The 23317-nt window shown below is 37.3% G+C and overlaps 1 protein-coding gene across 2 annotated transcripts; it reads right to left on the bottom strand.

Annotated features, from left to right (window-relative positions):
• Nucleotides 1-700: 700 nt before the first annotated feature.
• Nucleotides 701-15412, bottom strand: LOC112279460 (piezo-type mechanosensitive ion channel homolog). 2 transcript variants are annotated; one of them, XM_024513917.3, is made up of 23 exons: nt 14977-15412; nt 14673-14753; nt 14006-14162; nt 13705-13838; nt 13197-13365; nt 12537-12726; nt 12057-12259; nt 11827-11911; nt 11325-11540; nt 10842-11025; nt 10545-10673; nt 10044-10217; nt 9638-9874; nt 8118-9337; nt 7528-7906; nt 6496-7148; nt 4006-5961; nt 3238-3654; nt 2950-3108; nt 2117-2620; nt 1725-1866; nt 1469-1613; nt 701-1233 (listed from the first exon to the last, which is right to left on the bottom strand). In XM_024513917.3, exons 1-23 carry the CDS (start codon nt 15023-15025, stop codon nt 1098-1100), a joined length of 7719 nt encoding a protein of 2572 aa, XP_024369685.1. In that variant the 5' UTR covers nt 15026-15412; the 3' UTR covers nt 701-1097. The 2 variants fall into 2 exon arrangements, with proteins under 2 accessions (XP_024369685.1, XP_024369686.1); XM_024513918.3 differs by lacking the exons at nt 14673-14753; nt 14977-15412 and having other exon boundaries at nt 13647-13838; nt 14006-14146.
• Between the last annotated feature and the right edge of the window lie 7905 nt (nt 15413-23317).

Raw genomic sequence — 23317 nt, 5'->3', positions numbered from 1 at the left:
TATTGAATCAACTTTTTAAAAATATTTTTTATGAAAATAGATGCATTGGACTTTACTTTTGATGTTATATTGTCATAAATGGGAATAGATGACAAACTTCACCTAATAGTTTTTCATTTAAGAAAATTTTCAACAACCAAGATCAATTATAAGATTGATGACAAAGAATTTTTTTCTACTCGTATATTTGTTACAAAAAGTGTCATTATTTAAAAAGCACTTTTAATCCAATCACTATATATACAAATCATAAGAACTTCAAGTATTTCATGTCAACATGTATTTTGAATAGTAACCAATCTCATTAAAGCATATCCTTGTCAAAATTCAAATTCAAGCTTATTTATTGATCAAATAAACAAGGTTCATCAAATATCTTTTCTACACAAATTTATCTTGCATCAAAAGAAGTAGATGCAACTTTTAATCAACAACGAACCATACCATTAAAGCTTTTTATCACCACTTCTTTTATCTTCAAATAACTACATTAATTCGATAATACTATTGAAAAGAAGTTTAACATTAATGAATTAATATTGAAAACTACCAATGACTTCTACCATCAATCATTACATTTAAATGCAAGCATGATTCTATGTATGGTATAACACTTCAACCTAATACCACGCTAGTAAATAATCTCATCTACTGGAGATTAGATCATTCCAAATTAACACATTTTCCTTTTCATGCAATCATCTCTTAATACCCATCTTCCTTCATAGAATGTGCAAAACAATGCTCTGTAAGAAGTGTCTGCAATGCTGCATTTCAAAATGAACAGCTTTCCAGCCACGTATTTCTCAATGTTCTGAGACGTCAAGTTGAACTGAAAGACTGTTTCTACCCTACTATTTGCTTATTGCAGCAATTCTACACCTGTCATACTTCACGGAGTGAGACAAGACACTAGGCGATGAGTTTCCACCTCTAATCATAGAACATACAACTAATACCTCACAGATGTTTAAAGTACAAATGAATGGCTAATTTTTCTTCTCCCGCAACAAAGAGGATATGTCAATATGATACAATAGTCTAATTTAAACCTTCTTTCTCACTAGATCTCTATAGATGTATTGGGACGAGGGAAACTACTCAACTTTTGTGTATTCCATAAGAATATAAGGCGCTCTGTATATTTTGATTAATGTCCAGAACAAACCCTCCTCTAGCTCCAACTCCCCAGCTGCACGAGCTGCATAAATGTCCTCACAAATGGCAACCAACCTACAGTTCCAACACAATGTTAATACCATGAACATCTGAGTCTTCTAGTAGAACATGAAAAGAAATGAAGTTAGTTGAATGCTACGTGTTGTGTATGCAAGGACGAGAGCCCAAGGAATAATGACAACAATCACCTTAGAAAGTTAAATTGATATCATGATTAGGCAGTCAATCAATCACGGGAGCCCTCTAGTAAAATAGTATACAACTTAGGTGTAGGTAAAAAGCACAGCACCTGTCACAAGCAGGAAAATTTTCATATGGTATTCGCATACGGATATCGGCGCACTGCAACCGAATAAACCTCCCAACTGCCAATACAAATGTAATGTACAAGCTCCAAATGCTAAATCTACTGAGTGTCTCACCCAGAAGACCCTCTGCACATGCAAAATCGTCAATTAATTAGGTCCAATGACCAAAAACTGATCGATTCGTCTCTTTTGATTGTCAGAATCAATACTACAATTAATTACGGAAACAATGCTTACTTGGAGGAACTTCCTCGGAAACTGTAATGGCTGCTGGACCCATCATTGATCCACAATCATTTGCAAGACTAATATCGCTCTCAAAAGACCACCATGCCTGTCCGAATTCGCGCTTCAATGTCAAGTTTCCGGAGATATAAACCTGACAGCAACATTCAGAGCATAAGAATGGAAATTAACGTCAGTACCTTAAAGTTCATCGACATAGATTGAAAATCAGCTCAGAACCAGCAGCCCTTGTATGTCCTGAAATAATAGCCGAAACCCTCAACAGCTCTAGATTTTGCACAAGTCCATACATGTACTATTTTCTGATGAGAAGGCATCAACATGCTCCATAAGGATTCATTCAAGTTATCGCTACATAAGAAAGAAAGACACGAAGTACTTACATTAGAACCCTCAAGTATATGCACATCTCCAGAACTTGGTACTCTAAAATATTGTGGATAGAGCTTGTCTATGTAAATGGAATTAGAGGTTCCATTCAGAACAGCCTTCAACTGGTCAGGTAACACATTCTTATCTTGTTGAGGCTGCAGTGCATATGAAGCCAACTCCTTTTCCTTGGGACGCTCACGGTGGAAATCCCACCAAGAGCTAAAGACAAGGTCATCAGAATCAATAGAATGTATCAAACTTTTAAGCGTAGACGGAGGAATAAGCCAAAGAGAGGCCCCATCAGGTTCACAGCAAATAACTTGGACATCACGGGGATCATATCCAGCCAAAACACTACGATGCTCATCTGGATATCTAGTGCCCGTCAGTGTGTGATTATGGCACAGGCCTGTCTCATAAAGCTTAAAAACTCCACCCGCTGTTTTCACTGCAATACCCGCGTGAACGTCCATCACAAGATTTGGGGTGTTTGTTGGATTTCCACTACTGTAGATCTGTCAAAGAAAATTCAATCAAAGAGCTATCACTCCTCTGAGAAATGAGAAAAAGTAAACAATCATAAGATACGCAATCGAAATGGCCAAAAAATCAAACCTCAATTTGCAATGAATTAGAATACACAGCTTCAGACGACAGTCAGAAGAGTTATCAAGATAGGCTTTTTCTATTTTTCTATTTTTCAAGATATTATACTTAATTTAACAATTAAAGGAAATCATAGACCAAATTTTAATCTAAAATGAGAGAAAATAATTAGTAAAGTATACACGACAAGACCTGGATACTGCGGAAGTAAATAAGCGTTAAAAGGAGAAATAAATACCAGCATGGGAGCCCAAATGACAGCAATCAGAATTGCAAAGAGAAGAACTCCACTACAGAATTTGATAAACATGCTCTGCTTCTCGCCTAACCGATGCTTCTCTCGGTTGAGCTTGTTATCACATTGCACTAGAAATAGACTCCCATAGATGTCCTCCAGCTGCAATGTTACACTCAGATCTTGATTATTGCTGCTAATCACTAGAACTTGTGCAGCTAGGATAACAAGACTTTGATTATTTCATTTACACAAAAGGAATGACGAAGGTATGAAGTTAAAAAGACGTACCTTAAGCCAGTCATACATATTGAGAGCTGTTGTGGTACAAGACCAGTCAAGTACGCATCGGAGCTCGAAAAGAAACGGCAGTGCACGGTATAGGCGGAAACAGTTCCAGCTCATAAGATTCACCTTTCTCGCCAAGAATTGCCCATATAAGGCGCTCTTGTGAGGGAGACCATACTTTATCTGGAAAGCTTGTAAAGCTAGAGAAAGGGCCTTCATCATGTAGAATATCCTCAGCGGTAAGAGCCGGAACTCATGTTTATTTTTTGCCTCCACCGTTTCATGATCCTCAATGCTCCACACAAATTGTGACACATAACCTGTGTACAGCATTAGGGTGCACAGATAATAAATCACCTTCCCAGATGCAAATGAACACAGGTAGAGCACCCGATCCACTACGATCAGGAAGAACAAAGTCTGCAGAAAACCACCAGCCGTTCACATACCCGACTTGTGTTAGTATGCATAGCGTTAAAAAAATCTTGTCCAGCACTTTTATTGCAAACTTGAGACAAAACACACCAGCTACTTATTTTAGAGAATTACGAGATTGTGCCTCTACGCGAAGCGATTCATTTGAAGTATAATGGGAAGCTCATGAATGTAGAACCAGGTTATGAAAGTAGCTCAAAATCAGCAAATAGAAGACTCCACTTTCAAAACCTGCTTCTACATTTCTGACCTTCCACAACATTTCAAGTGTAAACTAATTCAAAAAAACGCAATTTGCAAACGGCTGAGCACAGCCAGAAACGGGATGAAACGTACCATCAGTACAATAATGAAACCCTTCGGAAATTGGTCCTCCACTTGGGTAACATCAAAAAGACCAGAGCTATGCTTCATAAGGGGTTGATAAAAGAGCGCCACAAATACAAATGTGAGGAGTTCCGTTCCAAAAATATAGGCATACAAATCCACCTCTCGCTTTCCTCCAGGTATTACGGACAAGATCGGGTACGGAAATCTGGTCTCTTCGAGTAAATTTTCCTCTTTTGCTCTCAGAAGCTCGTCAGCTAAGTCACGAGCAGGAGTGAGGGAGATATGATGGGAATCCGCCAAAAATGTTTGAGGTGAAGCAACATATATGACCTCTAAAACAGCCAGGGCAACTTGAGGTCTATCAGGACTGCTCTCAATACTTTCTACTCGAACTCGACTACTGTGATTCATGCTAGAATCGTCAGAACTGGGCAACCTTGGCTGGCGTACAGACGCCAGCAGGCGATTGAACCCAGACTCTATTGTTTCAGGTTGTATTCCTGCCTCAGGCCATTTGCCTACATCCAAGGAGACCTGGACGAAATGAGGTGGAGCTTCACTACCATTTGTCAAAGCCTGGAAATACCTCAACATTCCCAGCCTCAGACTAGTGAACCAGCCTGAAATCTGTGCCACCAACGCCCTCATCCTTTGTGACATGGTCAACCTACTTGGCGGACCAGCTTGATTCTCCTGGTCCAGCAAACGCCGACTTGATGTAAAGGGACTAGATTCAGTGACTAGCATCCACTCACCATCGCGGGCTTTAATGGAACTCTGCACTAAAGTTGCTAGATAAACCAAGAAAAGCGGGAGGACACTAAGAACAAACGAGTGCGTCATCTCACCCCCTGGAATACCGAACTTCTTTAACCAAGGTGGAATATACTGATCAGAACAATGCTGCTGATGGATCTGATAACAATATTGCAATAGAATATTGAACTCGATATAAATTAGCATGGCTAACCAAAAGTATTGACTTGGTCCGGGGTTCACAAGTAAGGCATAAAGGAAGAGGACAGCTGGAAACATCAGTGTCAAGAAGCTGAAGTTCCAAACATACACAAGAATGAAAAAGACGTAGCAGACGAGGTCAGTGTTAGCTCGTAATTGTGAGTAGATGAAGCTGAAAATCATAAAGAGGCGTCGCCAAGTCTCGTTCATGTACTGAGATTGTTGATGAGACATTTCATCCACTGAAACTTTAGGTGGAACCTTTGAATTGTCCACCAATTCTTGAATAGTGATCTCCTCCTTCTCAGCGGGAACGTGAGCTTCTTCTTCTGTAGAAGACCCTTCTGTGCTATCATCCTCATTCTCAAGGTTCAAGAGTCCAACAAGATTTGCAAGGGCCTTGTTTCCAAGGTTCTGAACCTGAGCAACACCCTCCTCTAAGAGCTGAACTCCTGACATGAGAACTGGCCTGGATTGATGTTTTCCCTCAAAACTTACGTCAGACCCAGTTTTCCGGTGATCGCCTGGTTGACTCCCCAGAAGTTTCTCTTGCCTTTCAGTAGCAAGGGCATCTTCAGAACTCCTCGATTTTTTCTTAATGACAGGTTTTCTCCGTCGAACGCCTTTGACCTCAGCATCACTTTCGTCGGATTCACGATCCACGTACCCTACACGTGTAGGATCCTTCTCAAAGCTTAGTCGCCTCTCTGTACCAGCATCAGGACCCCTAGTTGCAGCAGTTTCAGATGCAATACGCTCCAAAACTCTAGGGGTATCAACTAGGGGTCGAGGAGATTGAGAGTAGGGAGAAGCTGAAGGTTGAATACTCTTTTTCCGATCAGCAAGCTCGAACTGAGGCCCACTTGAATCAAGAACTTCTAATCGCAGTTGCATGTGAAGCATATCATGCTTCATCTTGTCAACTTGTACACGACGATGATGCTTCCGTTCTTCCATTTCTCGGATCCTCTGTAGCTGCTCCTTCTTCCATTCCGCCTTGTCTTCCTGAAAATCAGATGGCAAGTAATGTGATTTGCTAAACTGAAAACCCACCTAATTTTCCATATGCTTGTCATTAAAAATCAACAATACCTTGACATGACGAAACGTTCAATAATTGTATGAAGAGAGGAATCATTCCACTATTTATGATCGAGGATCAAGTACCAATTCAAAAGCATCAATGGCCAAACCATGAAATCTTGTCACTTCATGAAGCAAAATTATAAACAAAACAATAGTTGCATGCTGTTCCCGCAACATTATTAAATATATTTTATAAAAATTGCATGGACCACTTGAGTGTATACATTCAAATCGCAGGATTAGAATCAAACACATGAAGATCCATTTGGAAACATAAATAATATGCAACTACAACGAACTGCTGGCCGAGTACCAAGAGAAATGTTCATGTAATACACATATACAACCGCGAATACAAGTACAACATGCAACTGATTTAGTATTTCAAATCTTCAGCATACACCTAACACTGATATTATCACAAAAAAAGCTCATAAATATCGTAATTTTCACCTGTGCATGTGCGCGTGCCTCCACTTGCTGAGCCTCAAGATAGCGCAAGACTTGCTCAAACTCGCGGGACCTAAATATATGCGCTTGAAGACCGACTACGCAAAAGATAGTGATGTCAACCAGTGCGGACCTTTCCGTGATACGAAATCCATGGTCGTATTTGTAGAGTCCGATATAGCTGAGCAGACCCTGAGGCAATGTACATGTTTGCACACCCGCAAAGCCAAAATAGGGTGCTTGATAGGTCAATGAAGCAACTATGAGAATAAAATTGTACAATCTCAAGAAACGGAATATAGAGTTACGTCGTTCCATGATTGTGCCACGCATGCGAAAAAATATAAGTGACATCGCGAGGTATCCCAAGTGAAGAACATCATACTGCAGTGTCCCAGTTATGAAAACGAGCACAAGGACAACATGAAGGAGGTGGCGATAGAAGGCAAATCGCAAGTAATCGAGCCACGTCCACTGCGCAGTAGTTTCGTATGATATCTCCTTCCAAGCCAATCTATCACTTGCAGGTAAAATAACAGCATGTAATGAGCGCGGATCCAACATTCCAGCTGCCATATTTGCATGCAATTGGAAGCATGATACTATAAAAACCACAAAATGTGCCACCAGCATTTGACGATCATCAATTGTAAGCCCTGCCAAAATGAAAGAATACTTGCTCGTCAAAACCCAAAAACAGAGCTTCAAGATGTAATTCATCTAAATATGACGCCCTGTTGTGGTTAACTTCCTTGATATAAAAAATTTAAAAAAAATTTAAAAAAATTTAAAAAAAAAAAAAAAAAAAGTTTGTCAACGACAAAACACTTGAAAGATAACCTCGGAAATTGCCAGAAAACAAATCAATTCACTTGATCACCTTAAGAAAAATCAAACTCATTTTCTCGAGGCAACATATATTTGTAGACTGTTGTTTAATAAGCATCGGTTCTCTTTGCACCTAAACATGCAAGATTAACACAAGCTATACTTAAGAAGGTACATAATGCAACAAGGTTAACGTAAGCCACATACCCAGCCAACACTGCCAGCAAAAAAAGTTGTGACTGGTATAGCTGCTCCAACATTGAACACATTGAAGGTGTGGCTCTGGTGCATGTAGAGAGGACACTCGCCATGGCGGAGGTGATCCGCCAAGAACAGCGTACTCAGTAACCATTACACATGCAAATAGAACCACAAAGAACGGCCATAGTATCTTCAGCGTTCGTCTTGGTAAAAGGATGCAAAGAGCTAAAATGAATATGTAGAAGAGTGAAAAAACGTTGAGAAGGGCAAAGCTAGACAGCAATAGCGCAAGCATGCTGAGCTCGAGTCCATAGAGCTGACAAAAGTGCTCTATCCTGTGCTTGAAAATTATGCCCAATGTTCGCAACTGTGCTTCGTATCTTTCCTGTTCAAAATATAAACGTCATGTTACTTGAACACACAATGCAGATGGAGTTAACCGACACTAAGAGATAATAAATTTAAAATTCTAGTATATATTGTTGCTGCAGCAAGTTAAAGCCACGCTAGAGCAGTATCTGATAACAAACCATATCATACCTCAAAACATAGGTGTTCAAATATATACATTCACAAAGATACAAGGGAGACCATACCTGTCTTAATAAAAGCATGCCTCTTCTTGTCCATTTTCTGTTTTCCGAAAGACTCCCCCATGGGGACTCCAGATTTGGGCGCCCACCGGATTCAGTACCACTGTTGATTGGTACAGATAGCTTAGGTCGTACGACTGAAGAAGAACTTGAGTCTGATTCAGAAGTGGAAGTTGAATGGAAGCTCTGGCCACTCACAACCGATTGCTTTTCAGAGGCAGTTACTCTTTTCTGAGTCTTTTCAAGCAACGGCTCAGTTAATCCAGAATGACGTACGCTACTACCAACGCGCCGACCTTGGGGAAGAAAGAGTAAACAGGGTTCTCCATAATGCTCATCCACACGAAGAGAAGCTGGCAAGAGCTCATGCCATCCTAATGTAGTGCATTTTAGAATGCACATCATTAATACAATCACTCGGCTCCTCAATCCTAACTCCAGACCCCAGAACCCAGTTTCGAATACTCTTAGACCAAGCCAATAGGTAAATTCGCCATGTGCTTGATCTGGAAACATCTCTGCATCCTGACCCCACATCTGATACAGGTACTCAACTATGATGATGAAGGATGTGTAGAGAACATATGTTCTGCCTGGTAGAGAGGAAGTCTTGGACATGTTACAAGTAACAACAAGCATAACCAAATACAAGAACCCCAGTGCGCTTACAGGAGTTAAAGCCGCATAAAACACGGCTACAGAAAGGAGCTTTCCTGTGTGAAGAATCAATAGCCGCTTTACAAAAGCTACAAGTCCTAAGTTGGAATCAACTTCATAAGCTCCTTCCTCAGCATCCTCTGGCGCAAAAAATTTCTGGCTGCGCTCAAAGCTGAATATCTCCATGACAATGAGAATGACCAATGGATCCCAAAGATGTTGGAACAGTGACGCCGCAGGATCAAATCCAAGGTAAAGACGAAGTGATACCCGTACATCGACATAGTGATGCAGGATAGGGAAGGCACTCAAGGTGTAGCGCACAACAAAGACGGCAGCGGAATACATCAAAAGCGGAAACCAGAGACGCTTTTCTGTTCTCCCAACCACCTGGCGCCCAGCAATCCAAAATAAAAGTAGGCAGAGGTATCCAAAGGCAACATAATTTTGATCGACGCTATAGACCACCAGGAGTACTGTTCCATAAGCAATGTACGTGCTGAACATATGATAGGTATGCCTCACTTTTTCTGCTGTCGTAGCAAGGAAGCGTGTGATCCAATGAGCTGTTGGCAGCAAAACCAGGTAGGAGAAGGTAAGAGTAAATGTCGCAGACTACTGAAAGAGTAAGACTCACTTAGCCTGAGTAGAAACGTAGACTAAAGGAATATTGAAACGTAAACAAAACACAGTTCACTGTTCCCACAAATCTCATTGGATCGATTGAAATAGGAAAAAACTACCTTAGCATATTGATTATTCCTAGATAAATTTGAAAAATAGACGATATCCACCAGCATCATGAAACACAATACACTATAGAATAGCAATCAGATCGCCGTAAATCAAACTGCATGAATTTGTACCTGAAGCATCACTTTCTTCTTGTAAATGGTTGAAATTCGACGAGGCATACACAGATAATAGAATTGAGCGTCCATTTCCAGTTTTAAAGATTCCCCATCCAAGTGGTGGTTGAGGGCTCTGCTGAACTGTAGCTGACAACGAGCTTGCAACCTTGAGCCCGTGATTCTGGACAGATGAGAACACCAATAATACCGCTATGCTCAAAAACTCTTCGAAATTGGATTTGTGCCATACACCTGCGCACAAGCATCACAACTGAGCTAACGAAACAAAAAAGAAGCCACTGAAATACACAATTTAATGAAAACAGCAAAAAAAATCTTTACAGATGAATGATTAATTTAACTCATCGTGCGTAAAATTTCAATGGTTAAAATACGGATGTAGGAGAATGTAAACTCAAACCTAAAAGAGAAAGAAAGGGCTTCAGCATTCCAGCATTGTCAGCAAGGTGTGTTGATATCCAATCCAGGCGTAGAAGATAGAGGATTGCAAAGTGCACCTCACACAGCAGGATCAGAGATTGTCTGGATGCCTTGGCCACCGTTGAACTCAGCAGGTAAGAAAGGAAAAATCCCACTGCAATGAACCACACACATGAATGCTTCTTCCAGACACCAATCAAAGTCTCTCACAGTTATCTGCAATGGGTAGAAGCTTTGCACCAATTGTAACCTCACACAACTGGCTCAACACAATACAATAGTGGTAACATGATTGAAGAAAATTTGAGAACAACAAATAATAATCTATATAACCTTCGAAACATTCAAAAGTTTTTCATAGAACTCACAGCGAAATAACTTGAAATACTTCACTTCAAAATCAAAGACTTAGTAAAAGCAGCGCAATGATTGTCGCACAGTTTTGAACAAGTCACAGAAATAGACAAGCAACAATACTCACTGTAAACGGCATGCAGCAAACCACCCTTCATGCCCACGTTGAAGATGAGGATCAGCGATATTACATGGGCACTTCTACGCACAAACCATGCCACTACTGCTAACACCATTAGCTTAATATCTTGACGACCTGCAAAATTAAAACCACGAGATATCAAGAGAATTTAGTTTAAAAGTATGATCATTAAAATTTGAAAATAAAAACCACAAGAATAGAAAAGTACAAAAACACATATCACGAAGAGTAAATAGAATCAAGATGACATGCTTCACAATATGAAAGAGGCACAACGTTGACCTTCTTCTAGCAAGCCATTCGCGTCTTCTCCATTTGGGCTTTCTGGGTCGCCCAAGTTATGTAAAATATTGTTGCTGACAAAGATGTCTGTTGCAAGAAGCAATCCCAATGCATACTGAGCGAAGATGAAAAGTCCAGGAGTGGAGTAGTGCCACAACCCGATTAAGTGCCAGATCTCCGTACCCTGCAGAGGATACATTACAAATTCAAAGACTAGATAGTATACATAAGGTAGATGGAACCATCACCTCAACGTGTATGTTAATTAGACCTCAAATTACTGATCAAAAAACATTCAACCTTACAGATTGTTTTACCCTACTTCCACTATCAAATAACATTTTCAAAATGTACTATCACAACACAGTTCATGGCCAATTTCTAGTTTAGAAAACGAGACTCATCCTGATGAATGAAGTGATAACAGCCATCAATTTGTAGACCAAAACATCGATTTCCAAGCACTTCTGGAAAAGCATATACCAGATCAAACTTGGCCTTCATTATAGAAAATGCAGCATTGAAGAAGTACGTAGTCAAGGCATAGAGGAGGATGAAGCCAAGCAGTACTGGATTGAGCCTTTGCAGAGTGCTAGCTGCAGGAAAGGCAAAGAAAATGTAGCCCACATACAACAGCAAAGCAAATGCGCAGAGGCTCGCATAAACGAAGCTCCAACCAATCAGCGCCACCATACATATCTGTCATTCACATAATGGCACACATTCAAATCCTAACTCCATGTACAAACTGCAGCTTTTCAAATACAAAAACGAGAGTTTACAAACAAATACCTTCTTCCATCCAGCTGTAAAGCCTGCTAATTTTGTTCTAGCGACTTTAAACGGCGACGATGAAACATTTCCAAAAATGCTGAAGAAAAGGAATGCGAAGAAAAAAGAAAATAAAGACATGAATCCACGAATTCACAGCAGCTTGCCCTCAATGACCACGTCAGAGTCAGGGCCAGAAGCCAAAGATTCTTACAGGAAAACCATAGGTGAAGAAATTTATTGTAGCATGTTGACAAGCGAGTATTCGCCTTTGCTCAATAACCCACCTCCTTGAGTTTCTGCACCAAAAGACTTAGATTAGTACAACGCCCTCTGGATCAAACTTCACAAAACAACAAATCCAAACAAAATCTAAATAGGGCAATCTCAATTACAGAACAAATTCATGTAGACAAATGAAAGAACACGATAGTCTACACTTACAGTGATTCCCTGTGGCCGGGACCTTGATTTCTATGACTAGAACCTTGATCGGAGTGCAAGAGGCTCTCTGTAAGCAAGTCACTCTCAGAACCACCATAAGTGAATGACCGAGCACTGCGACTGTAGGTTGTTGGTAAAGTGTCTCTACTCTCAGCAAGTTGTTGTCTACGATCCTCATCCAAATCGTTTACAGCAACGCACAGCTGCCAATGCAAACGTCCACCAATCAGAAGAGTTAGCATTGTCAATCAGATTTGTTGAGTACTTTCATTTGTCCACATGCATTTGTTCTGTGATTGTGCTTGCCTCATTGAGATCTTGTTTGAATTTGTTGTCTTATGAAGTTAGAACCAAAGTATCTTAATTAGATATGCTTATTCTGAGGACTTCTAGGAAATACCCATACGAATAGAAGCCATTGAGAAAAAATAAATTCGGAGAATCAAGTTAACAAAAACAATGTCTTCGCATGAAACAAACCAGCATGAAGAAGGCAATTAGTGCCAAGCTCTGAACAGCCTCAGGCCACCCCATTTCTAACATCGAACACTTGAATAGACCTATGTACTCAGCAGCATCCTGCAGTTCCTGAGGGAATGAGATAGGAAGTTGATACAGGTACTGTAGCATAATGTGCATCCCTGTACAGTACATCAAAGGCCTCCATCCCCTACAGCCCACCAGGACGAAACAAGAAAAATAAGCAATCGTCCAGTAGAGTTTGTGAAGACGCTAAAGACTTACAATGGGAAACTGTGAAATTCCAGGCACTCACAAGCAAAGGAATAGCACAAGTGAAAAAGCAAAGCAACATCTACGAATAAACATAGCTCTTAGAACGCTCAAACAGCGTAATGAAGGCAAAACAGGATATTGTTAGAAGTAAATATTCCTTCCTTTCAATCCTTCAACATCACCACTATAATGACATAACACTACATAACAGGAAGTGCCCTGAACCTTATACAACGGTAAAATAAACAACTCTGCGTGTTTCCTAGCAAATCGAAAAAAAGATAACACATCTTCGTGTGGCGGATTTACAGAGTCAGGTTAATCCGCATTGCGTTCATTAAGAATGATGGTAAGAAGATGCACATCGCTATAAAACTCTAATCGAAGTAACAGGTAAGTAGATACCGGGCAAGTCCAACGAAGTTACTCGTCATGGACCAGTGAAGGAGTCCAGCACAACTGTAAATAAAGTAAGGAAGAGCAATCCAAGATGGACGAGCCACTCCCGCTATCAGCTGGACAGTGGGCAAGACAAAGCTTATCAAATTGGCTCTCCAGTGAAACGTATCCTCGTCTGCACTCATTCAGGCCAAATTTTGACTTTAGACCCAAATGTAACATAGTAGTGTCCGATTTTTCCAGATAATCGATGTCAAACCCCATTAGACAACACAACGTAAACGCATGCGAGAAGATTGCATAGCTTCACTCATCATTCGAAAACATGACCATGAGTACAACATGGGACAAACGCCTAACTTATACACTGAATAATCCCCAGAAGGGCACAACTGATTTGTAGATATATTCTAGAAAATTGAAGGATAACTACCCGGAGAAGAAGAGATTAAAAACCTTGTTTACAAATAACATAAGAATTTTCAGTTTCTTTCATAAAATTATTGCCATGTACCATAATACGCATGCGCAGACCCCGACATTGTAGAATGTTGCTCATGATACAAGGCACATGCAGCTGTTAAAGCTACAGCAAACTGCGGAGCCATGATCAAAAACACTTCTGAGCTGCTTTCCCATGGATTCAGACTGCGTGGAACATCAGAAAAAAAATTCAGTAACATCAGAAGTTACGCACGGGTAGAAGTTTAAAAACCATATAATATCCAAAATATCGCAAGTAGTAAGTGAAAACGCTATAAACTTCGAAAACTTATATCAACAACACATATACAATACTTTTACAAAATTCCTACCTGGCTAAACCTAAAACCTTCAACCATTGCGAATCTAAGAAGCTCCCTTCCGCACCGAAGACCGTACATCCAATGGCCACCAATCCCTCGACCACAATTACGATAGTGGCCAATAACACCACGGACATCCATAGTCCTGACCTTGGACGAGTCAAACCTGAAAGGTAACCAACAAGATGTAAGGGAGATTTTCATTTCAACGGCAAGTAATGGAACTGATCTACAGGTACTATCGTTAATTTCTAATTCTTTTATCACAAGTTATTGTATACACGCAACGATAACCAAAAAACTCGGAGTGGACTAGGACATATATTAACACCTCATAGCATTCTACGTTTTGGTTGTTTCAGCTCATATTGATGATGCCCTGAATTTTGAAGCGAGATTCAACTGGGTACTGCTTACTAGAAATAACATGGAGCACTATCCGTAGGTTGTACAATTATGCGCCCACAACCAGAAGAAACTGGGGGTGACAATTTTCTACCGAAAATTATAGAAACATGACATTATTATCGAAGTTTTCGAACCATGAGCAGCATTGAATACATGCCTCTGCTCAAAAATGTAATCTTCAGAATAGTTTATGAGCGTGACCGAGAATTCAAAATTCATTGTAAGCATGAACGATTAGATGTAGAAGACGAAAAAAGCGCGTGCATACCTCGCCGCTGAATCTTGAATTGGACCACGAAGAAGGAAATAAGGAAGCACGAGGAGATCAAACTCCAACTTCCAAGGGCAGCTGCGCATCATCCAAGTGATCAAGCTTTTGAATCGTTTAAAAACACAAAAAAATCGACAAGCGAATTAAGGTTTAAATTTTAACCCTAAAAACACAGCAGAAGTGCAACATAAAGTGCCCAATCAGGGGATTGAATTCTCAAAAGCGGCTATTCAGTGAAGTTATAATGGCGATCATCTCCACGGTTTCTAAAAAAAGTGAAGCAGGATGAAGAGCGACTAACCACATAGTAGCACCACCGGGGCAAAGGCCCCAATTGCTGAAGCTTGCATGCTTCAAGTCTAGAACTCTTGCCCTAGGTACTTGTGTCTCATCCTAAACCTTCCTAATGCAATCCCGTTTCAGAAAACCATCCCGCTTCCTCAAAAAACACTCCGCGGGTTCCAAATCCAACTCGACCTTCTACTAAGAGCTTGAATTCAGGATTCCTTACGACAATCTATGACATATCTTCACGGAACCAAATCTCTGTTTCCAAATCCCAACACAAATAAATATAATAAAAAAATCGCTCGCCACACAGAGAAAAACCTCGGTGAAATCGAGATACACCGACTGAAGAGAAGGATTTATTGAATTGATCCAGATTGAGAAACACACACATAGAGAGAATGAGAGAGAGAGCGGCAAATCCTTCGGCACAGAGACCCAAGCTCCTCCTCCCCTTGCGAAGCGCAAGTGTGGGCACACAGTCCTCCACAGCACCTCTCGGGCCGGGCCGGGCCGAGCCGGGTCGGTCTGGGTTCCCGTCCAGACTAAGCCCCGATGAATCCCGCTCCCGAAGCCACATGGTGGATTATTACAGGATATGCGTTGCCTCACTCGCCAGCTGGCGCATCAGAGCCAACATTCGGTAGCTTTTGGAATAACAGTTCCTTTTTACTTTTCATCCATCTCCGTAGAAAAAGGTAAAGTTACCTGGATGGCTCTGTTTTAATTTAGTTGAAAAAATATTAGTGTAAAGCCAAGAATTATTCAAAAGTGTTTCAATAATTTTTGAAAGAGCATTCCGATTGTTATAAACGTAAAAAATATAAATTATATAAAAATAATAAATTTAAAATAGTATAAAATCACAAATTACATATTAGAAGTGGTTGTTTGTAATAAAAAATAATTGAATAATTAAAAAATATATTAAATTTATGAAGGTATATTTATTTTAGAAATATAATGGAATAAAAAATGAAAACCAGAAACATAATATAACATCCTATTTAATATATATATATATATATATATATATATTAAAAAACATGGTTATTTGATAAGAAGAAATTGATTACAGTGTAAGACAGTTGTGTTAGAATGTGGAAATTTTTAAGATATGTTTCTTTATTTTAGAATTTTAGAATTTTTCTAATTGAATTTTATAAATTTTTATTTGATATATGTGTTAATTATGTATTCATGATAATTAAATAACATAATCAGAATTATACATATTTGTTTCGATTCTTTGTCACATCATTTGAATTATAATACATTATTTTATTCATATTTTTATATGTCAATAACTTGCTTTAACATATTGCCTTTAAAAAAAAATGTATTTTTTCAATCCAATCACCTCAAAACACATTTCTACTTTGACCTTTTTACAATTGTGATACCACTTCTAAGTGAAATTTCTTTGCTTAGATTTAATATGCTATGTTACTCTTTTAACATTGATATAGTGTTCATAGCAAGGATCTTTTAATTATCAAGGTGACTAGGAAAATATCCAAAAACACTTTTAGAGCCTCTCAAACGGCAATCTTATACTATTCTATAACACCACTTAGAGAGTAGAGTAAGAATTTACATGCTAAATCCAAATTCACAGTCATGTCTTTATTCCAAATAGACATCCAATTATTTCAAAACAAGTTGTTTGGAGCAAGTTTTAAGTATAAAAACTTTTATTGTCACAAAAAGCCTTGAGATCTCATAATGTATCTTTGCAGTACATTTACAACTCTACATTTACAACTCTACATTTACATTAAAATAAAAACAATATTTTTTATATTTTGAAAGGAAATAGAGAAACAATAAAAGCCAAAAGGAAATAGAGAAATACATCTTTATATTTAATGGTATTTTACTAAAACAAGATTGAGTCTTACTAAAACATTTATTTTATTAAATATATATGGATTAATAGGTTCCAATCATGAAGTTTAGATGTTTATCTCTATCATTGAATATTGAACGACCATACAAAAAAGTTGCACAGTTTTATTTTGTATCAAATGAAAATTATTCATGTTTGTGTGTATATATATATATATATATATATACATATATATTTTTTATATGCATATAAAAAGATATATCTTTTTCTTTTATACATGATTTTATAAATTAGATGAATAATTTTATAATTATATAATATATTGTTTCTAGACACACTATATCTAGTATGATTTGGATAATCATACAAATATTTTTCACAGATAATCCTTGAGTTACATAGATAAAAAAAATACAATGAGACTAAAAAAAGTAAAAATTTCCAACAATATATTTTAATTAATCAAATATATATATATATATATATATATATATTTATCCAATAATATATAATTATTTAATAGTTTACTAAAAAATAATATTTGTTATAAATGTTATGCATATTAATTTAACTTGTTACTCAATAATGTTTTATTAAAAGAATGAATTTTTAGAATAAGTGCTTTAGTGCAGTTCATTTGCTTGTTTATATTATTACCAAATTCCAAATCCAATTTCTTCAACCATCCTTCAAGTATTGTAATTAAAACATTCTTATTTATTTAACTATAAAATAAGTTGTAATACAAATAAAAACATACATATATTTATGCATCTATCTATCTATTCATTCATCATATATAATATGTATTTTTAAGGCTTAGGTTATAAGCACATCCCAAGTTGTTAAATACACACCCTAAATTGCTACACACACATTATAAATTACTATATTGGCACCCAAATCAAATTGAGGTCTCTAATTGGCTAGTTGATGTTGTGTGAAGACTAACATCTGTTATAATTGTGAGATTATGAGGCAAGTAATTTCCTTCAACAATCTTGCTAGCTAATTAATGGACACGGTTTTTAGAAAGAGCCTCCCAAAAAAATTGAACTTTGTTCCTAGTTCAGCAACGAGTCCTAGACTTCTTCTCCAACTTCCTACTACCCATTTAAGTTCTATTGTTTTGCAGTGCCTAAGAATTTTATTGAAATCATGCAAGTATATTGACATGAAAAAAGAAAATACACTCCCCCTCCCAATAAGCCTTTATAAATTTAGATATAGAAATTTAATGCACCATTATTTCTCTCATTTGCATAGTCCATGATTTGTGTGCAAATCATAAAAACCGCCCAACATGAGGGCATATTCTTGTTAATGATGAATATAAGCAACCTAATATCAATGTTCTAAAAAAACATCACAATGATAATGAATAATTTTAGATTAAAGTTGTAGAAATGCATTCAAAGGTGGAAGATGTAACGAAACCTAAAACTAAGGATTTTAAGGAGCATGAAACATGTGATGCATATCAACACTTAGTTGAATATGGTAAATAACATTCAATGGTTAAGAAAGAAGAGAAGCATTCTAAGGTCAAGGAAGAAGAGAAGGATTTCAATGTTGAGAGATGGAGTGAAGCTTGAAACAAAGGATGTTAGAAAGCATCACATTGATATTGAAGAGATAAATTCTAATGATAAAGATAGAAGTAATATTGACAGTAAAGAAAAAAATTACATTAAAGATGATGCCAAGCATCAATCTGAGGACAAAAATGAGCTTTTCTGTACTAAGAGTAGAGTTACGGAATACAATATTGAAGTAGAGAAGAATTTCAAATCTGAGACTAAAGTAAAGTCTACAACTAAGTATGATGAGAAGGATCCAATTGACATTAGAGTCAAAAATGATACTAAAGTTTTTTAAGAAGCATAAAATTGAAATTGAAGAAAAAATATTACTTTGATTTCATTATCTCATAAGTATAGAATTTGCTTTAAGCAAGTGCAATTTATCATTTCTTCTCCAATAGAGCCTTCGTTTTGATAACCACATTGACATCATAAGTATCAATGATAGCAAAATAGATGCTCTTGCCACTAATTTATTCATACAAATTAATTTTTAAACTAAATTCTTTGATATTAGTTTAGTGTAAGTTCAATAGATACTACAATTAAACATCCGTCGCCCATCGAATTGAACACACCGACAGTCTTAAACAACGAATTAAACATCCGTTGCCAACTCTCCATCCTCGAGCACCAGGGGTGGAAACATATCGCCTATCTCTGCCCGCCTAATTGCGGGACCATGCAAACCCGCATCGATATCCCACATCCCGGCAAGCGGCGTAGTAAGTGAATGCTTTCTCCAACGTTGCATTGACTCGTAAGCACCAGCCAAGCCTGTAACACAACGCCGAATGACCCAGACACAGATACAGGCAGTGGCTTCGAACAGGTCCGCCGCACATCGGCTGCTGATCGCAACCACTCCTTGTAACAAACCTCCTGAGTGAGGGATGTGCTCAGTTCTCATGGCCATACCTTCATCAAGTCCGCGATCCCAATCAGAAAATCGACAGGGTCTGTCCTGTTTCAGAAACAAACGAAATTGTATTCAAACGACACAGTGGTGAGCTCTTCCAACGCATGTCCGCCGATCCTGTCAATCAAAACTTGTGTGATACTGAACCACACGCCCATAAACGATTATGGTGCTCGTAAATATCAAATATGTGCGAGCACCAAATGATATGTTCGAGCACCAGATGATATGTGAAATGAGTAGCCATCTGGTGCTCGCACATATCAAAGGATGAAAATCACTGTGAGAAAACTGTAAACCTCCGGCCAATGATACAATCTACAGATCCAGTACACCCACACGTCTCAGTCGCATTTGAAGAAGCTACAACAGCTTTTAAAGTTCGGCAAGCAAACGGTAGACGAGTTGTACAGGAAACAGCCTCCAGCGGCACTAGAACTCATCGCCGTTCAGACGAGCATAGATCGTCAACTGCAAAATCTGGATCCAGCGAGGACACCACCAAACTACTCACAATCTAGTCACCTCGCAATTTATAAACCAAATGAAAAAGTAGAAAGCTCAGGACGCACCCTCGTCTATGTCACGATCAGAGCAGCGCCACCAGAGTCGACGATACCTTAGAGAGATGATGAGACCTTGGAAAGCAAGCACCTCAAGCGTGCAAACACAATGGTGGCAAGGATTGCAGCTAGTGGAGTCACGAAGATACTACAATCACAATTGCGCATGCCTACTAGTTATAAACCCAACAAAGACGCTTTTTCTGGTGTTTTCCACGAGTCTGAACGTCTGATGGACGCTAATTGCTACCACTGCACTTACACGGGAGCCATGTTTCCTACCACTGGACTAAAACGTCACCCATGGACGGCATTCATTCCGTGGCAACTGATTGGGAGATACTGCAACCGCGGACCCAAAAATTACGAGGTCAACACCCATCAGCACCGTTTTCTGCAGGTGTTTTCAACGATCTGCTGCGTCTGACAGACGCCGTTTGCTACCACTAGACGGCAGTTGCTAACCGGGAGACGTGGACAACATTCTCTGCAAAAGATTGCGCCGCAAAAGTTATGAAAGACGAAACGAGGACACGTTGCAACACAACAAGAATCTTCAGTGACTTCAGCGACTTCAGGTGTAACAACAAAGGACACACTTTTCAGGGAAATAATACATAGATGCATAGATTTTTTTAAGGTTGCATCAATAAGTAATGCAGATATCTTTTTGGGGTTATAATATTTTTCATATTTTCTCGTTAGGATACTGAAAGTTGAGTGCATTCAGAATTGACTGGTATAGCAAAATAGAACCTTACAGAAGTGTGGAATACGTCTATGCAATCAAGAAGTGTCGATCCGAACTTGAGGAATACCTATTGGATATTACTTTTCATCTTTGAAACAAATTCCAATGCAAACCACATTTATATGGAATGGCTGTGGTGTTGAAGTGACTTTGAATTGACATGTGAACATAGTCTAAAGCCACATTTGTCAGTGAAAATAAAGTGTGTTGTGACTTTACATATTGTTTGAATCAGTAAATAAAACGTTTGTAAATTTAAAATAAAATAGAAATGTATGTATATATATGAAGTAATGTTTTGTATCATTCTTAATTATGTAGTTTGCATATTATTTATTTTTATACTACATACTATCATACATTAATAACTTGTTTTCAAAAGTAACCTATGCAAAAAAAATTAACATTACAAACATATGTATATGTATCAAATTAAATGATACCAATATTTTTTATTTTTTATTTTGTAAAACACACTTCAAATATTATTATCTTTTGATTTCTTTTAATCTCTCAATTTATCCATAAAGACATAATCCTTGCACCATAAATAGTTTTTTATTATTAATTTGATTATTTGCAACACAATTAATACCAGTTTCTAAAAAATATTATTTTAAACTTTTACATTGCTTCAAAATAAATATAATTTTTTCACACATAAGGTGCAACAATTCTAATGAAAAATTAAAAACTCGATATAAAACTGAACAATGTTAGTTTTATTACTGAAATAGGTAGAGCTGTTGTGATACATGTTGTCTACTTTCAAAATGCACTTCAATGTTGTGGAGAGAAAATCTTATCTTAAGAAAGTAGTAGGCGTCTGACTGTTTTTCATATTTTTCTATTTTAAATTAAGACTACATTAAGAAAATACCAAATATTATATTATTAACTTAATCCTATACTTTTCATTTTTAACTGGTATGTTCAAAAATTTCCAAGTTATCAAACTCATGGTGTATGCTTCAATATGTATCTTGCATCAATAAGAGGGAAATAGTGCATTGTATTAGAGTATTGAAAGAACAATTGCAAATTTTGTATGATTTAAGAATCCAACTTCAATGGAGTAAAGACAACATACATGCAGTGCCATGATTGAATAAATATATACATATATAAGCACACACACACAGCTATAACTTGAGTCAAATTAACTAAATTGATTGACTAAACTACAGATCTTAAAGAAGAAAAAAGTAGGTTTAGTGTAGCTTGTTTTACATAACAATATTTTGTTACAATATGCAATGCACTATCTCTTGCTTCTAGCATTGTATTTTTATACCAAATTCGCAATATCTGAATGTTTTGGTTTTACTTTGCATGACGTACTAAATTTTATCTTAAAGTGTTTTTATTTACAATGATAAAAGGATAAAAATTATAATGACAATAAACGGTTTTAGTTGAACGGAATCTGCTATTTAACTCAGAATAATAGAGATTTAAAATTTTATAGTATTCACTTGTAAAATTTTTCTAAAACAGTGAAATGAGGTTAGACTGTGAAATGAAGTTACAAAACATCATGAAAAAACTGAAATGGTTGCATCTGAAGTCTCCTGTAGTAATAATTAAGTAAATACAATGAAAATCACTCAAGAAACCAAAAAAAAAAAGGTAAAATTACAACATACTGAGCTAATGTTGTTTTTATAACTTTAATTCCATTTTGTATTTTTAGAATTGGGTCTTTAGAATCAAGTGCACCAGTGCAGTACGTTTGTTTATCCATTTTATTATCAAATTCCAGATTCAACTTCTTCAACCATCATTCAAATACTGTAATTATAACATTTCTGTTCATTTTACTGTAACATCAGTCATAGTGGGATTTCCACACACAGTTCAAAAATGGACCTTTCCAAAATCACTTGTAATTTTTTTTCTCAAAATTTACTTTTTAGATTTTAAAAATATCTTGTAAAATCTAATGAATAAAATGAAACGGTTTTATACAGTAACAACTATATTAACATCGTGAATAAAAAAAATTGAGTAAAAGTGTAAAAGTAAAAAAAATACTGAGAATATGCTGCTTTATAAATTTCAATTCCATGTTTTATTTCAGGAATTAGTTCTTTAGAAATAAGTGCACCAGTGCAGCACTGTTGTTTATCCATTTTGTTATCAAAGACCTAATCCAACTTCTTCAGCAATCATTCAAGTATTGTAATTAAAACATTTATACACGTTACACTGTAACCTTAGTCATAATACAGCTATAAACATGTAGACACTTATTTATTTATTTATTTATTTACTTAGCTATTTATCTATCTATCTTTTCCAGAGTATTATCGCAATGGTTTACCATTCTAGTCACAACCTCGTAAACAGTCATGCGATAAAAGTTACTGTACTTGTGAATAAAATACAGACTTGCAATTTGTGAGAACAGTTTCTTCACATTACTTTCTGAAGTTTTCTTTACAGAATATCAATAACCACAACAATATCAGAGATAAATTTTGAGACGTACAAGACTACAATATAAATCATACTTATGTGTGTAGAATATATATGTGATATTTTAGTTTCTTCTACTGTGTTAGTAGGCGAAGATCACATCGTAATCATCTATCATTCATTCCCCATCCTAGAGCACCAGGGCTGGAAATATTTCGCTCATCTCTGATCTCTTGAGAGCAGGACCATGCAAACCTGCATCAATATCCCA

The sequence above is a fragment of the Physcomitrium patens genome, chromosome 3 (assembly GCF_059467195.1).
Source record: "Physcomitrium patens ecotype Gransden chromosome 3, ASM5946719v1, whole genome shotgun sequence".
NCBI classification, from domain to species: Eukaryota; Viridiplantae; Streptophyta; class Bryopsida; order Funariales; family Funariaceae; genus Physcomitrium; species Physcomitrium patens.
The sequence above is the reverse complement of the archived record's forward strand: the minus strand, read 5'-3'. Positions and strand labels throughout refer to the sequence as shown.

Excerpts from the sequence above, each read along its gene's own strand:
- LOC112279460 (XM_024513917.3), bottom strand. The coding sequence starts at position 15,025 with ATGCAAGCTTCAGCAATTGGGGCCTTTGCCCCGGTGGTGCTACTATGT. Across the intron at positions 14,163-14,672 it reads ATTCAAGATTCAGCGGCGAG|GTTTGACTCGTCCAAGGTCA; the intron begins GTATGCACGCGC and ends GTTACCTTTCAG. Across the intron at positions 10,218-10,544 it reads TTTGCTGCATGCCGTTTACA|TGGGATTTTTCCTTTCTTAC; the intron begins GTGAGTATTGTT and ends GGTTCATTGCAG.